This window comes from Schistocerca gregaria, chromosome 6 (genome assembly GCF_023897955.1).
Source record: "Schistocerca gregaria isolate iqSchGreg1 chromosome 6, iqSchGreg1.2, whole genome shotgun sequence".
Taxonomy (NCBI): Eukaryota; Metazoa; Arthropoda; class Insecta; order Orthoptera; family Acrididae; genus Schistocerca; species Schistocerca gregaria.
Window position 1 is genome coordinate 423,104,840 of NC_064925.1, and position 18,612 is coordinate 423,123,451.

At 44.2% G+C, this 18,612-nt stretch overlaps 1 protein-coding gene across 1 annotated transcript in view; it reads right to left on the bottom strand.

Moving 5' to 3' along the window:
- The window catches only part of LOC126278900 (splicing factor 1-like), a 78,213-nt gene that overhangs the window by 19,303 nt on the left and 40,298 nt on the right, over nt 1-18,612 (bottom strand). Inside the window, exon 3 of the mRNA XM_049979175.1 lies at nt 9,199-9,442. Coding sequence (XP_049835132.1) covers nt 9,199-9,442 — 244 coding nt within the window. The remainder of the gene's footprint in view (nt 1-9,198; nt 9,443-18,612) is intronic.

The following is an 18,612-nucleotide window of genomic DNA, read 5'->3' on the forward strand; positions in this document are numbered from 1 at the left end:
TTTGAGTGAGACAGCGATGTGCGCACAGTAGTACGTAGCTATCTGTGAGGGAAAGACGATGGAGTAGGCACTTCTGTTGTGGGCTGTGTGAAGCCACCAACAGTTAGATTAATTTGGGTATGTAAGTATTGTTGAATGTGGAAGCAAAATTCGTCATGTAAGCAGGGTAAATACGATAATTATGATTTGTGATTCACCTGTGCGTTAGTCTAGATGAGTTGGCTGATAATTTGTAACTGTTGAGTAACCCCAGAATGTACGTAAACAGTTTTGATAAAAAGGCTAGTTAGATATTTCACTTTGTAATGCTTTTAGGATTTGTTATCAGAGCTATGTGTAATTTGATGATATGCATTTATATTGGATTAATGAAGTTAGATAATACTTGCTGTTTAAATAACATTGCTTGTGAATCAATTGTGAGTAATGTAACTTTAATGGTCAGATGTTTCAGAAAAGACAAAATTTATCTCTGGTATACTTCTGCCAAAAAAAACAAACTATTGTTACTAATTCGCCATGATCAGGACCTCCTCTTTAAGTAAGTTACATTTTCTTAAATGTTCTCTTTTATCAGCCAAAATTCAATCCAAGTGCATTTCAAATATTATAGCCAGCAGTGCACACTGCTGAGCCTATAGCTTGCATGTTGTTGTGATGCTGTTGTTGTGGTCTTCAGTCCTGAGACTGGTTTGATGCAGTTCTCCATGCTACTCTAACTTGTGCAAGCTTCTTCATTTCCCAGTACCTACTGCAGCCTACATCCTTCTGAATCTGCTTAGTGTATTCATCTCTTGGTCTCCCTCTACGATTTTTAAACTCCACGCTGTCCTCCAGTACTAAATTGGTGATCCCTTTGTGCCTCAGAACACGTCCTACCAACCGATCCCTTCTTCTAGTCAAAATGTGCCACAAACTCCTCTTCTCCCCAAATCTATTCAATACCTCCTCATTAGTTATATGACGTAGCCATCTAATCTTCAGCATTCTTGTGTAGCACCAAATTTCGAAAGCTTCTATTCTCTTCTTGTCTAAACTATTTATCGTCCATGTTTCACTTCCATACATGACTACACTCCATACAAATACTTTCAGAAACGACTTTCTGACAAATTTCTCTTCTTTAGAAACCCTTTCCTTGCCATTGCCAGTGTACATTTTATATCCTCTCTACTTCGTCCATCAACTGTTATTACGCTCCCCAAATAGCAAAACTCCTTTACTACTTTAAATGTCTCATTTCCTAATCTAATTCCCTCAGCACCACTCGACTACATTCCATTATTCTCGGTTTGCTTTTGTTGATGTTCATCTTATACCCTCCTTTCAAGACACTGTCCATTCCGTTCAACTGCTCTTCCAAGTCCTTTGCTGTCTCTGACAGAATTACAATGTCATCAGCGAACCTCAAAAATTTTTATTTCATCTCCCTGGATTTTAATACCTACTACAAATTTTTCTTTTGTTTCCTTTATTGCTTGCTCAATATACAGATTGAATAACATCGGGAGAGGCTACAGCCCTGTCTCACTCTCTTCCCAACCACTGCTTCCCTTTCATGCCCCTCGACTCTTATAATTGCCATCTGGTTTCTGTGCAAATTTTAAATAGCCTTTCGCTCACTGTATTTTACCCCTGCCACCTTCAGAATTCGAAAGAGAGTATTCCAGTCAACATTGTCAAAACCTTTCTATAAGTATTGCCTAACGTTTTCCAACATTTCTACGGAATCCACACTGATCTTCCTCGAGGTCGGCTTCTACCAGTTTTCCCACTAGTCTGTAAAGAATTCGCGTTAGTATTTTGCTCCTGTGACTTATTAAACTGATGGTTTGGTAATTTTCACATCTGTCAACACCTGCTTTCTTTGGGATTAGAATTATTACATTCTTCTTGAAGTCTGGCGGAATTTCGCCTGTCTCATACATCTTGCTCACCAGATGGTAGAGTTTTGTCATGACTGGCTCCCCCAAGGCTATCAGTAGTTCTAATGGCATGTTGTCTACACCCGGGGCCTTGTTTCGACTCAGGTCTTTCAGTGCTCTGTCGAACTCTTCACGAAGTATCTTATCTACTATTTCGTCTTCATCTACATCTTATTTCATTTCCATAATATTGTCCTCTCCATTGGTAACATTCTGTTACCAATGGATTTCTACTAGCCCTCGTCTTTTTACCTACTTGACCCTCTGCTGCCTTCACTATTTCATCCCTCAAAGCTACACATTCTTCTTCTACTGTATTTCTTTCCCCCATTCCTGTCAATTGTTCCCTTATGCTCTCCCTGAAGCTCTGCACAACCTATGGTTCTTTCAGTTTACCCAGGTCCCATCTCCTTAAATTCACACCTCTTTGAGGTTTCTTCAGCTTTATTCTACAGTTCATAACCAATGGCCAGAGCATACATCTGCCCCTGGAATTGTCTTTCAATTTAAAACCTGGTTGCTAAATCTATGTCTTACCATTACGTAATCTATCTGAAACCTTCTAGTATCTCCAAGGTTCTTCCATGTATACAACTTTCTTTCGTGATTCTTAAACGAAGTGTTAGCTATGATTAAGTTATGCTCAGTGCAAAATTCTAACAGCCGGCTTCCTCTTTCATTCCTTAGCCCCAATCCATATTCACCTACTACGTTTCCTTCTCATCCTATCGAATTCCAGTCACCCATTACTATTAAATTTTCTACTCTCTTTACTACCTGAATAATTTCATTTATCTCATCATACATTTCATCAATTTCCTCATCATCTGCAGAGCTAGTTGACATATAAACTTGTACTACTTTAGTAGGCGTGGGCTTCGTGTCTATCTTGGCCACAATAATGCGTTCACTATGCTGTTTGTAGTAGCTTACCCGCACTCCTATTGTCCTATTCATTATTAAAGCTACTCCTGCATTACCCCTATTTGATTTTGTATTTATTACCCTGTATTCACCTCCAGCCACCGAACGTCACTAATTCCTACTATATATAACTTTAACCTATCCATTTCCCTTTTTAAATTTTCTAACCTGCCTGCCCGATTAAGGGATCTGACATTCCACACTCCGATCCGCAGAACGCCAGTTTTCTTTCTCCTGATAAAGACGTCACTTTGAGTAGTCCCCGCCTGGAGATCGGAATGGGGGACTATTTTACCTCCGGAATCTATTACCCAAGAGGACGCCATCATCATTTAATCATACAATGAAGCTGCATGCCCTCGGGAAAAATTACGGCAATAGTTTCCCCTTGCTTTCAGCCGTTCGCAGTACCACAACGGCAAGGCCGTTTCGGTTAGTGTTACAAGGCCATATCAGTCAGTCATCCAGACTGTTGCCCCTGCAACTACTGAAAAGGCTGCTGCCCCTCTTCAGGAACCACACATTTGTCTTGCCTCACAACAGATACCCCTCCGTTGTGGTTGCACCAACGGTACGGCTATCTGTATCGTTGAAGCACGCAAGCCTTCCCACCAACGGCAAGTTCCAAGGTTCATGGGGGGTCGGGCCTTTCATATTTAATATTTATATTATTTCACGAGAGACCAGAATACATCGTGTTACTCCTTTGGTGCTTTAGGTAAGAGGACCAAAGTTATAAATTTTGAACATTGCCAGATGATTCAGTGCCTAGGGAGTTGAATGTATGTTGCAGTGACTGTATTTATTTATTGGTATTGGGAATTGGATATTCCAGTCAAATCGTGTGAAGTTTTGCCAACAATAGGACAGAGTTAGCTCACCACTTGCACTTACAACACGGGACACGACAACTCCAGTACAGTCCTCATGCCACAGTTCCGACATTCAATCAATGAAATCTTATATCGTTTATTTCTGTAAAAGAACGTTACACGTTTTCGAAAAAATCAAAAGAAGTGCTCGCCTTTTTAATTAAAGAAAAATGTTTCATGACTTTCCCGGAGCTGACCTGCCCGTTGTTTCGACTACCGTGCAGTAGTTTCGCTTGGATGTATTTACACGTCATAACAGTCACGAACATTACCCATGCGATATCCATGTTTCTGGAGCCCTGAAGAAAGACATTAGTGGTCGTTTAGTTGATTTAAACGAAGAGGTGCACACCTGGGTACCATCATCTTTCCACAGGCAAACTCAAGCATTTCTCTGTGGAGGCAATGATCGTCTTGTCTCTCAGTGAGGTAAACGTATCGACAGATACGGAGATCACTGTTCAAATAATTTAGTTTTTTTTTCATCTGTCTCGTATTCATGTGCCTCCACGGTATGAAAGTCTGCTGTTGAAACTTATTTTTGATACTTCTCTTTTTAGCTTTAAGTTTCTGTTCTGTGGAAACTGAATATTCTATGTTGCTTCTCATTTTATAGACGAAATGATGCTAGACATTTAGCTATGGATCTAGTTATCCCGGAAGGTTTTTTTGTTTGGCTGATAGAAAACTGTGTCAGCTTAAAAACTGAACACTAAAGGAATATAAGACTACGTGTATACTTCCAAAATCTCCTTTACTGTTACTATTTTATGAAGAGAAACGATACATTGGGAATAATCAGATTTGTATAATGTGTCACTTTCCTCAACGAAAAGGTCCGCATTTCACAGGATTATTTAGATATTGGTACCACCTTATTTGTGAGTATAAATAGCATTGCTTTAAGTTCGCTTCTGTAGAAGCCTCAACATGATTACGGGCTTGCGCACGAGCAGTCTGAAAGAACATTAACAAAGTCGTTCGACGGTATACGCTTCTGGCATTTGTATTATATGCATCTATAAAATATTAAAGAGCGATACCCTGTCTGAAAACGTATTTTTCAGACGAATTATGTGCATATAAAGGACGGATCTCTTGGAATAATTATAACAGTAATATTCCCTTATCTGGCGTTCAAAATGCGTAGTACCCTGTTCCTCTGTGAAAAATCACGTTTGGCGACGAGTTTTTATCGGCCGTTCTTTTGCCCGCTACTTTTTTCCCCATCCCTGCTACTTCCATACACTCGTCCTACCGTTGTCAACAGCACGGACATGCCTTTTTTGAATTTTTAAAAGCGCTTTTTCTGCTAGGCGAGGTGCTGTACAGGACGTAGAGAGAGGATTTTGTAATGAATTTTTCAGTTAATTTTGTTGTCGCAATCAACGTTCTATTGACGTTTCGGCCGCCGCCGCCAACGTCGTCGTCAGGCGTCGCAGGGCGAGGTGCCTCGCGCAGAGCAGGTGGGAGGGCGCGATAACGCTGTTATTGAGTTCCCGCCGGCGCAGCCGCCCGGCCGCGGGTTTTAATATCGGGCCCACGTACCTCTTTGTCGCCTCAAACTGGATTAAATCGCCTGCACAGTGGTCATCGATAAAGCGCCGCCAACGTGGATTGTGACACTCTTAGCATCACATCCTGTTCGTAAGGCGTTAAGAATGTAGAGAGTATCACACAAGTTTTCACGCACGTTTTATCGATAAATGAAACGCAAGATGCCTGATGATATCTCTTAGCCAAAGGAATGTTTTCCAGCGCCAATATTATCAAAAAGCATTTTCAAAATTGGCAGGACAGGTAGTAGGATGAGGTAAACATTTTGTACAGGAATTATTTCTTCTACACATCAAATGTACAGTCACCTGAGACGCAGTTAATAGCAGTTGTTTTAATTCTCGGTGCACAATAGCGACTTCTAAATCTGTGTACGTACATGCACCGCTGGCCACCGTACCGTGAATGGTGGAGGGTACCTTGTACCTATGCTAATCATTCCTTCTTGTTTCCGTCTCAAAGGAATCCAGGGAAAATGTATATGTTTCGCTACAAGCCCTGATTTCTCTTGCCTTCAGACCAAAAGCGGGATATTTGCTGGTAGCAGCAGGTTCGCTCAGCGATGTGTTTCAAATTTCTCCCTAGTCTTTCGTAAAAAAGAGCTTCCTTCCAGGGATTCTCTTTGAATTTCTGGTTTCATTTTCATAACACTCGTACGTTGCTCGTACCTACCTGATACAAATCTAGTAGCACACTTTCGAAGTGCTTCGATGTCTTCCTTCAACGGACATGGTGGCGATATACTAGAGCAACACTCACAAGCCGGTCACACAAGCCGCTGCAGCCTTTATAGACGAGCTACTTTGTCCTAGATTTCATTACAACCGACTTTGCATTTTCTTACTAATTCATTTCAGTTAGCCATTTGCGCCCAGATTTATCTGTGTCAACAGTGTATGATAATTTTACTTATTCAACTGTATTACGCACATCTGTCCACATCTAAGTGGAAATCCTATAAAGCTTTACTGTTTCCTTTTATAATTACCCAAAGACGACACTTTCCCGTATAGTACTCCCCCATCTGCAAAGAGTCGCATACCTGGGAGGTATTGCCAACGTACTACAAGAAAAAGACGGACGCAGCAATTCAGAGTTCACAGCTCGCTCTACGAAGAGTTGGGTGGAGGACGGACCCAGAGAGGCTCTCCTTCGACTGTTTCAAACTACTTTATGGAGCGCTTTTAGGAGCAACCTCCGAACTCTGAGATGTTGCGTACGTCTTTGTTCCTACAGAAAGATACCACTACCTTCGGCCACCGCAAATTTCACCTTCAGGAACTTCAATGAGTAGGCTCTACATTGATCAGCCAGATCATTACGACCACCCACCTATCGATATAAATCCGTCGAGGATATAGCAGCATCACCTGGAGGGGAATGACTGTTTATCAGATACGCGACGGTGCATGAAGTAACAGTGAGCGTGCTCTCCGTGTGTGTAATGGGCAAAGCGTACGATCTAGCTGAGACTGACCGAGGGCAGACCGTGATGGCCCTGAGACTCGGCACGAGCACTGGAAACTGCACGACTTGCGTGTGTTCGACGACTGCCGTGATGAATTCTTACGTGGTGAAACCAAGTTGAAATCACGCCCAGACATCGTGGGTTTGGACGGCCACCCCGCATTACAAATGTAGGACAGGTGGCCAACTTTGGCGAAAGTAACATCAGGCTTCAGCACTGGGAAGAGTGCAAGTGTGTCTGAACACACAGTTCACCGAAGACTCCCACTGTTGGGACTCGGCACCCGACGACCCACACATGTGCCTAGGCTAAAACAACAACAGCGGCAATTACGACTGAAATGAGCACATGGCCATCGATTCTGGACGTTGGCGCTGTGGCAGAGCGTTGCATCGCTGAAGACGACACGTCTCCATTCGTCCCTCCATTCACGCCTGTCGCGACACCACTGGGGGCGGGCTGCACGATGTTGGGGCGTGAGCGGTAGACGGCCTAACGGTGTGCGGGACCGTAGCCCAGCTTCATGAAGACGGTTGCGAATGGTCCACGGCGCCACCTCACACGGTCAAGCGTTTTCGCCAAAATTGATTTGCGTGTTGCTTATTTCCAGCTGCCGTTGGACGAGGAATATCAGCAGATCCTAGTCATCATACCCCGTGTGGGCCTTTTCCAGTACAACCGCCTCCCGACTGTCATTGCTAGAGCTCCTGCCATTTTCCAACGTTATTTGGAACACCGCACAAATCAGGTGTCCGATGTGGCAAATTATCTGGACGATGTGATCGTCGGTGGCTCGTCAGCGGTGGACGTTGCGGACAAGCTGGATGGGCTGTTTCAGGTTTTTTTTTCGAGGCTAGACTCCTTGCTAGAAAGAAGATGTGACTTTTTTGCGCGTGAGGTCAGTTATCTCGGATTCACAATTGATGCCTCTAAGGAGTATGTCGAGGTGATTCAAAACCTGCCTTCTCCCACCAACGTGAAGCAACTGCAATCCAACCTTCTTCAAATTAACTATTATCGGCATTTTATAGCCCCCGCCGCCGAGATTTTGGCGCCACTGTCCGGATTGATGCGTAAGGGTGTGCGCTGGGTTTGGGACGCTACGTGTGAGCACGTTTTCACATGTCTTAAGTCTGCTCTCTCCCGACCTCCATGTCTGGCCGTTTACGACCCTTCCTTGAAAGTCATGGTCACCGCCGATGTTAAAACCAAATATAGTCAAACTGAAAAGGAAGCGTTGGCGCTGGTTTTCACCCTAATGAAATTCTACGATTTCTGGAATAGTCGTCATTTCACATTGCAGACCGACCACAAATGTTTGGTTTCTTTGTTTCGCCCAGGCGCCACAGTGCCCACCTGGACAGTGCGACGCCTCCAGCGTTGGGCACTCTGCCTGGCGACGCTCGACTTTGGTATTGTCTATCGCACCCTCGGAAAGGACACCAACGCCGATTTCCTTTCGTGGCTTCCTGCCGGAGTGGACAGTGAGTTTGACGCCTCCTCCTTGGTTTGTTTCCAATTGGATCCGAACGTGGACGCAGCTCTGGACGGGATTCCGTTGCATGCCGATGCAGTCCAGCAGGCCATCGCTCAGGATCAGACACTGAAAACTCTGCTCCGCCAAATCACTGCGGGTTGGCCGAACAGACGTCGTAACGTCCATGACATTGAAGTCAAGCATTTTTGGGATACCGACACAATCTCTTATTCCGCCGTGGCGTCTTCCTTTTGCATGGTGATTCGGACTTTCCCCTGATGGTCGTACTGCAGGCATTGTGGCGCAATGCCCTCTACTTCCTCCACGCTGGCCATTGGGAAATCGTCTTCACCAAACAGCCGGCCTCCCGACACATTTATTGGAGCAGATTGCATAAAGACATTGTCTCCCTCGTTACGGCCTGCACCACATGCCAAACACGTTAGGTAGCACCCACCACGCCAGTGATTTTCGTGGCCAGATCCAGCTGCTCTGTGGGAACGTCTCCACTGGGCTTACGCAGAGCCACTTCTTGGATCACAATGGTTCATTCCGATCGAATACATGTCGGATACTGTAATATCTTCCGCATGATGAACACCACTTCAGCTGAGACTACAAAAATTCTCCGGCGCCTTTATGCTGCCGAGGGACTCTCAAAACGATCGTTACAGATGACGGTCCGCATTGCCCCGTTTCACCCTGCGACAAACAGGCAGACAGAACGTTTTGTATGGATATTCAAGAGCCAGCTCGATAAACTGCTGTTGCATCACCCGCTAGAGGATGCCGTGCTTCTTTTTTTTGGCTACATGTAGATACATCACGGTCGACGACTCCACTCTCCCTCATCGGTCCTTGTTCCCAAGACTTCTCATCTTCCCCCCACACTGTAGCACCCTCCTTCTGCGTCGGGCAGGAGGTGTGGGTGTGGGTGTGGATCTTCTCTCATCCATGGGCGCGCTGGGCGTTTGCCGACATCACTAAGCTCGGTGGCCCGGCGATGGCATCTCTCCAGTGGGCCGATGGTTCCGCTGAGCGCCGGCACCTCAACCAGCACCGCCCCGTGTGGTCGACCACGAGGCCCCAGGAACGATGCCAGTGCCCATCGGCGTCTACCCTGTGATGGAAACTCCACTTCCACCCCCATCTCAGCCTTTGCCTCCAACGGCAGCTGCCCCTGCTGCGTCGGCGCCTTCAGCCCCAGACGGCCACGAGCCTATGGACGTCGAAGGATCCCAGGATGCCGCTACTCCTATGGATCTTTTTGGTGCTGTGCTTTCTTTTTGCAGATGGAGAACTGTCGTAGAGCCCCTTATGAGTTAGAGGGGCTACACAATGGACAAGCAAGTTTTGCTGCTGACCTCCGTTCAAGAGCTCAAATCAGAAGATCGCAGTGAATGTAAACACTAACAAACGTTCCTTATAAACACGGCACTACTTTGTGAAAAGCCATGTGACAGAGATCCAGAATTCCACATAAGGCGATCACCATCGACAGTTGTGTTGAACATTTATTTAGCACATTTAAACAAACAAATAACAATTAAAACCATCAACACATTTTTAAATTTACTATTTAGGTGAGAGCAAGTTACTTAAATGTCAGGAACCTTACAATGTAGGATATAAAATATAAAATTTCACGTGACCAAGCAACCTCGTGAGATTCAACAAACAGAAGCGGACACCGTAACACTAAACTGTTTCCAATACAGGCTCAGCATGGACCCTCAAACGGGAGCAACAACGGTCACGAATAGTCACGAAAAATCCCAGAACTAGTGGCTTTGTACAACAGACTGACATCTGCCTTAAGTAAATAGAAAAACAATAATTCATTGCATCGTGTAGTCTGTAGAATTAAACAACATATTAATGAACATCAGCTAAACAGTGTGTAATACCAATTATACTTTATGCCCCGAGCGAACTAGATACACGGTGATCCGGCACGCGCGGGCAAAGGGGGCGGAAAATACACAACAGCACAAGCAGGACGCAACCCAGGACCCCGTATACGCTGCCAAGACCAAGAGCTGAAGTCCCGATAAAGCGAAATCAAGTGCAAGTAACTAGCGTGCAGGCTAACGGCATATTGAGAACGCCCCCCTTTTCCCCGACTCAAAACACACGGCGACTTACAGATAGCCACACTTAAATTTGTGACTAAATCAGAATTAATTACGATATCCACATACTGTCATTGAAGGAATTCTTGTACTTTCATTAATAGAATCCGTTTCAAAGTATTTAAACACAAAATAACAACTGGCTTCTCAGTAACTTGTAAGAATTAGACACGTGTCTCTCAGACACAGCATCACTTCAAATACACTCCTGGAAATTGAAATAAGAACACCGTGAATTCATTGTCCCAGGAAGGGGAAACTTTATTGACACATTCCTGGGGTCAGATATATCACATGATCACACTGACAGAACCACAGCCACATAGACACAGGCAACAGAGCATGCACAATGTCGGCACTGGTACAGTGTATATCCACCTTTCGCAGCAATGCAGGCTGCTATTCTCCCAGGGAGACGATCGTAGAGATGCTGGATGTAGTCCTGTGGAACGGGTTGCCATGCCATTTCCACCTGGTGCCTCAGTTGGACCAGCGTTCGTGCTGGACGTGCAGACCGCGTGAGACGACGCTTCATACAGTCCCAAACATGCTCAATGGTTGACAGATCCGGAGATCTTGCTGGCCAGGGTATTTGACTTACACCTTCTAGAGCACGTTGGGTGGCACGGGATACATGCGGACGTGCATTGTTCTGTTGGAACAGCAAGTTCCCTTGCCGGTCTAGGAATGGTAGAACGATGGGTTCGATGACGGTTTGGAATACCCGGCACTATTCAGTTTCCCCTTGACAATCACCAGAGGTGTACGGCCAGTGTAGGAGATCGCTCCCCACACCATGATGCCGGGTGTTGGCCCTGTGTGCCTCGGTCGTATGCAGTCCTGATTGTGGCGCTCACCTACACGGCACCAAACACGCATGCGACCATCATTGGCACCAAGGCAAGAGCGACTCTCATCGCTGAAGACGACACGTCTCCATTCACGCCTGTTGCGACACCACTGGAGGCGGGCTGCACGATGTTGGGGCGTGAGCGGAAGACGTCCTAACGGTGTGCGGGACCGTAGCCCAGCTTCATGGAGACGGTTGCGAATGGTCCTCGCCGATACCCCAGGAGCAACAGTGTCCCTAATTTGCTGGGAAGTGGCGGTGCGGTCCCCTACGGCACTGCGTAGGATCCTACGGTCTTGGCGTGCATCCGTGCGTCGCTGCGGTCCGGTCCCAGGTCGACGGGCACGTGCACCTTCCGCCGACCACTGGCGACTACATCGATGTACTGTGGAGACCTCACGCCCCACGTGTTGAGCAATTCGGCGGTACGTCCACCCGGCCTCCCGCATGCCCACTATACGCCCTCGCTCAAAGTCCGTCAACTGCACATATGGTTCACGTCCACGCTGTCGCGGCATGCTACCAGTGTTAAAGACTGCGATGGAGCTGCGTATGCCACGGCAAACTGGCTGACACTGACGGCGGCGGTGCACAAATGCTGCACAGCTAGCGCCATTCGACGGCAAACACCGCGGTTCCTGGTGTGTCCGCTGTGCCGTGCGTGTGATCATTGCTTGTACAGCCCTCTCGCAGTGTCCGGAGCAAGTATGGTGGGTCTGACACACCGGTGTCAATGTGTTCTTTTTTCCATTTCCAGGAGTGTAGAAACTAACATTAATGTTATTGCAATTCGAAGCAAAATATATCCAGGAAAATTTTATTCATATATATCAATAGCAATTGGCAAGCTCAACTCAATTGTCTGATATAAATACAATAACCATGCGGCACTTAGACAAGGACCAGCCAAACTGTTTTCAATGGCGGTTGACAATGATAGTGACAATCTACAAACAGACAGTATCAGCACTCCAGGACCTAGCAATTGTTAATTATCACATCGCATACAGCTCTCACTAGAACCTTGCGTGATAAGCAAGCTGAAATTAACACATTAGAGGACACTCAGTAGGAGTAGCAACGGCAGGACAAGAAAATGAAGTCAACATAACTGAGCCCAGCATCGATTCCGGCCACAATTTACAGCACAAGCAAGACCCTTACCCCCTTGCTTCATCGACGAGGACAGCCGCCGCATATCACGGTGTCAGGAGACATGCCGGAAGCGAAATACACCAACGGCTTCCCAGTAACGTGACTGCTTCCACGCCGGCGATATTTCTTATGGCGCCGTCACCCGCGTGAACAGCCCCTTCTAGATGTGCTCTTCCTGCTTCCTCACACAGCGCCTGTTCTGTCCGCCAGACTTCACAAACGATGTTACTGCTAGGTGTCCCAAAGCAAAATCCTCGATACTTGCTAGACCTTATCCCCATTTTGCTCCGAAAATTTTCCTCAAAATTATGTTTTCAAATACTCTAGATGGCTTTTCATTTTGCACAGTAAGAGACCAAGTCTCACACTCATAAGGCATAACTGGTAGAATAATATATCTTTAAATTCCTGGACAATATCCGTGATGAAAGTAATCTATTGAGTTAAAAGTAGCACTCATTTCCCGTCCGTAATCTCTTCTTCAGTTCGGATTCAATCTCATTTCTTTAAGTGATGTCCACACCTAGATACTTAAATGTGTTCACTTTTTCAACCTAGATGTCTTCAACTCTTAACATTTCCTGATCAACTTCTGTTGGAATTCTAGTAGTAACCAGGTATTTAGTTTTATCTTCACTTCTCCTTAAACCTACATCTTCACTAGCCTTGATTAACGCATTATAATTTGCTGTTACAGATTCTTTCCTATCGCTAATGATGTTTAGATCATCTGCATACCCTAATATCTTAATATTTCGATTTAACTCCACACCCTCCGAATTACCTTCTGCCATTCGTACGATATATTCTATGACTAACTTAAAAAGTAGCGGAGACAGGGCGTCTCCCTGCTTAAGTCCATTCTTTACTACAAATTATTCTGCCTCCAATTTCCCCACTCGCTTCTATAAGTCTAACATACCTCTTAGGTATTCCAAGTTCCAAAAGATTTCTGTACAATTATGATTGCAACCTGAATGAATGGTGTCAAGCACATTATTATGTTCTGTGTCGAAACAGAGAGGGATGGTATATTACCGCTCTTGAATGTTTTGAGCATATACCAGCAGTTTACTGGAAACCAGCGCCAACTGTCAGGTACGTGAACGCATATACTTTAATCTCCCTGCACACAAGGAAACAATTCTGTACATGTTAGTACACGTGGGGAAACATTATTTCTGAAGACGACTATCTATCTACAGTGTGAAGTGTAACATTTCAGACACGTCTTGAGCAAAGTGGTTACCATATGGCTCATCTTGCAAACGCTTTCAGGTTCCATTAACGGAGGATACCTCGTGACTTGGGAACATACACATAGCAGGTTGTATACTTCAATACAGTGGGCCTACGATCACCAAGATAATATGTTCGCTGCAAGCATGAGTGCCTCCAGGATAAGAGACCGGCTATGCACCCCAAAAAAGATAAAAAGTCTTCAGTCTTCAAGTTCCCTACGTGAATGATGTCCGCTGCGAAATCGGCTGCATATACGCGGGACAAAATAACCACATTATTGCTGAACATTATGCTGAGCTCATGTGATATATTAAACAAAGGGTGCTTGATAAGTCGGCAGTGGCTGGAAAACCGAATTAAAAAGCATTTTAGAAAGAAGAGAGTTGTGACTCTTGCGTTATCCTATTGCGATTTCATTACAAAGGATTCAGACGATATTATAGCGGAACAGTATAATTGTAAAAGGAAGCAGAGGTACACACTTGCTAGGGGATGGGGTGAACTTAGAATATCAAACGAAAGGAAAGATGCTTGTAGGGAGGCAGGATGCTTGTAAGGATGCAGGCGTGACAGTTTAAAACGTGACGCCTGTCCGTCGTACCAGCTGACGTCGCTGCCACCGCGGCGGGCCAGAGATGCTACAAGCTTCCCATCTCACCTTCCTCAGCTTGCGTCACTGCTGCCCTCTCTGAAACGATCAAGACGCTGTCATCGCGCTTATATAAGCAGTCGAGCATCCACGGGTCTTTACGTATAAAGAAGATGACGGAGACAGCTCTCGAAACGTTGGGTGTTTTATTTACAAACCGAGAAGGTTTTGTTCAAGCATACCACCGAGAAAGTCTCAGAGGACGATGACAACGGTTTGTGTGGAACAGGAAACCATACCTACTGAGTTCCAGAGCACTTGCACAAACGCTTGAGGAACAAGGAGGTAGTTCCTCGCTCTCCTGTAGTGAAGCACCACTTTTGAATTGCTGCAGTGGACAGCATATTGGAAGAGACTAGCCTCAGCATAGTGAGACAGGTATGAGTTTGAACGTAATGGCGAAAACCTACTTGACTGTCGAATATTACTGGCATCTCGCTTGTGGCCTTTCGATTCGAAGTGGATAGACAAGGCAGATCAACAGCGTATGAGTTTGTGCAAGGAAACATCCAAGCAATCTTATAAGTTTGACCCCTTAGTCATCTCCCGTGCGATTCATCTCTGAACGTCGGTCTAGCTATTAGCAGTATGCTAGAAAAATCTAAGCCATCGAAATGAAGTACGATCCAGGAGGCGTGGATGGTACATACTGGAGGCTTAAGCGCGATCTGGCTCAAGCCATAAGCACAAACACGAGGAATTTATTAAAACAACTCTGTTACGCCTAAGAAAGAATTGGCGAAATTAATGCCACATGTGACCAAGGTGAAGTTTGCTTTGAGTCTGGACGGGGTACTGAGAGCAGTCCGTAGTCAGTCGGCTGCCGCTGCCTAGATCGGCAATGATTTTCTTTAGCTGACTTGGTTCCTGGAGTTGTCAAGTGCTGGGGACCTTGTATCTATTGATACCATTGCATACTGTGCCTGATGCACCCAAATCCAGCAACTGGAAACAGTGAACCTCGGTGTGCTTCTGACAGATCAGAGTGCAGCTAATGTTGGCAAAGTGGTGAGTCGGATCACAAGCCGGTGTGAATATTTCTCATGAATCGAGCTTAATGGTTGGAACAGTATACAACTATTGCTCCTTAGTAATGTTATAAACTTCCACTGTTTTAGTGCACTGCTCCTGTAATTGGTAGCCTTTGTTTATGGCGGTTTAAGTGGTCTGGACGGATCAGTTGATGGAGGAGGGAAGCTGCCCAACTCACTACCAGGATTAGTAATATAGCTGTGACAGAGGAGAACGGGTTGGCTCCTTGGCTTTGGATTACTGACTAAGTTATGTGTTACGTTTATCAAGTGGTAAGGTCCTGTTAAAGTGCCTCGCTTAATTGGCTTACCACTTAATAACTAAACTATATTTAAGTGTGTGGCTAACAGTATCCTGTTACGTTCTGTGTAAGTGCAAGAAATTCATTAAATCACGATTTAATCTCAAAAAATGTTTACTATCCCGTTACAGAATATTGGTTTTACGATTTTAACCAGCTGTCTGTCTTGAGAAACGATTGTTTCTGAAATGAAGTGACTAACTGGTGTATTTGTGTTGGTATTGTTGATGTTATAAATTCAATCAGTCACTATCTTAACGTCAGTACTTGTCAGCTTTATGCTTTGGCACGAATTCAGGGAGCTGTTAGTACTTACAGATATTGATTGCCTCAATAATAAAAATATGTAAAGCAACTATCTCACATAAAATGCCAGTATTCTGAATATGTTCTTGAAATATGTTAAAGCTACTTATGACAGTGTTTTTAAGAATATGTTTATCTTCTTTGAAGATATATTTATTTTTGGTTTATTTTTAAGAGATCTTTTTTAACACACTCTTTATCTGAATTGCTGAAACTGAAATCAGAAAAAAATTATCTCCATAAGACATCATTATCATAACTACCTCATGCAATTAGTTACGGTTGCTATATCAAATTAAGCTTGCCCATTGTTAAGCAAATTTTGTGTTATAATTTTTTTATCTGTGAATGATGTTACTGTTGAGCTATCCCTGGGTTGTCCTACCACACCACACCCCTTGTGCTGGCCTGTACCTTCCCCCTGGTAAAACTGTTTTCAGGCACCCGTCACACACTTCTCACAGAAGAAAAATGGTCCATACCAATTCGTCTGCGACAATGCACAGAAAACAATACCTTCGGGGGAGTCTCGTGCATATGCCACAATTTCATGAGGATTTTCATTGCCCCACATTCCTACAGTGTCTCTCAATATCTGTTTGGAGTCGAATTTCCTGAAGTGCTTTTTGCATTGTGCGAGAACGGTAACTAGGAGGGATATGTTCATGTATCAATCATTTTTGTACTTTGAAAATGTATGGCACGTTGATAGTAGCTCTGTATTTTTTTATATGTTGTCCAAATATCTCAATTAGCGTGCCACTTTTGTACAGAACATCGCTGAATACTTTCCTCATGCTGCGAACGGTAAGCACTTTACGTTTACTTAATTCGCTTGTAAGATCCTACATTTAGTTATTATGGTACGTGAAGAAATTTTTTCACATTTAATATGGAGTGCTTGCGCTTAGCGACTGTTTTAGAAAACGTCGTTGAAAGTAAACACGGCATTCCCGTTATGTCCTCACATATGAGGAAGCTCTAGTTTGTGAAAAGTGGAAATTTATGCACCTGCCTAAGATACTGTCAAGTTTTTTTTGCTACGAGGGATTATCTGGCGGGGCACAGCTGAACGAGAGGGTGGCCACGAGAAGCTTCAATTTTTAAAAACTTCTTTGCTGTTGACTGCTAACAGCAGATGCCTGCAATCTCATCGGCCGCCAATATTGGCTTGTTAAATAATACACTTCCAGGCCCACATATGGGTACATACCCACCATTATGTGGAATAATGTTTTCCTACGTCAATAACCAGTTTGTTCAAAAGCTCAGTGTATTTAGCAGTGAACTGAAGTATGGAAGCGCTGTAACAAAAACGTCTGAAAACGGCCCGACTCTTAATAGCGGTTTGGTGGTGGTGGAAGGATGGGGGAATGGGTGAAATCTTGGGGCTCGTATCTGACATACAAATAGTGGGTAAAATGTTTTAGCATTATCCCGTACCAACAGCCCTTTATAAAGCAATGCGAACATTTTTACTGGTGCAGCTATGTTAGAGTACTTTAAGCAAGGTTTGAAAGACGGTCCGGAACCTGGCGTCGAGGCAGATTGTGCGAATCGATTAATTCCTTTTGCAAAGGATAGTAATTGGCCTGAACTTAATACAACATTTGTATGTGCACCGTTCGATTTTAACGTGCAGAAGAGTCACTCTTAAAAAACTACGGCCTAGAGCAATACTGATGGTTCAAATTTTGACCACCGGTATATGACGAGTTTTAACGGTTTGAAAAAAATTTTGCTTCGTTTGTATTTGGCGTGCCAAAACAAATTTTTGTGGCACGATTATGAAGAGCGCAGCCTCTATGCTTTAAACGTGTACGAATCGTAACATTGTGCGGAAGTAAATAAAAGGCATACACCCAAGACGAACTTCTTTTCATCCAATAATATTTATCGGTTGTCGAGAGACGATTGTTAAGATGGAAGATAATTATAGTACATAAAACTCGTTCTTACGCAAAGTGGTTGCGTGTAAACTCTTAAAAGCGAATCATACAAATAAAGAAGCATTCCTATCATAAAACCGAAAACGGTCTTTCAAAAAAGCTAGCTTCATTCGCATTTTACGTGCAAAAAACACTTTCTTACGAGGTTATCTTATGCGCTTAACTTCTGTGTTTCAAACTTGTGTGAATCGGTTCAAATTTTGTAAGAATAAAATACACGCAATCAGTGTTTCTCCAGTTTTATTCTTATCGCCTTATCCGTTGTCACATTATAAGCGACATGTTCCGAATCACAACAAAAACCTTAAAAACTGTAACTGGGTCAGTTGTCGACCGATACAACAAAAATCAACGTCGGTTGTTAGGTTATGGCAGCCTATGTCAAAATTGTAGTAGAGTAAAAATAGGAACCAGAGTGAAAAATACGCCTGTCATAGCAAAGGAAGGCGATTGTGTCCTGGGCAGAGGCAGAGATGTAAAAAAAAGATAAGTAGCTTTTCGACTTGCCTGGCATCTTCAAAAATATTTGCATAAAAAATTGTTAACATATTGCCGCTTTTCGAAAAGTTAAGCGTACTTCCCTAGCGCTGTGACCTCCCTTAGTTGCAAGGTGTTGCCATACCATTGGTCCATAGCTCAGAAATTAGCCAGACATAGGCATAGGAACCTCAGGAATACAGTAATACGTAGTCAAGTAATAGTAAAGTAAATAGCAAATGTAAGGAAGGTAATGCGATATTGTTGCATGAGAAATGTGGCGAAATCGAAAAAGG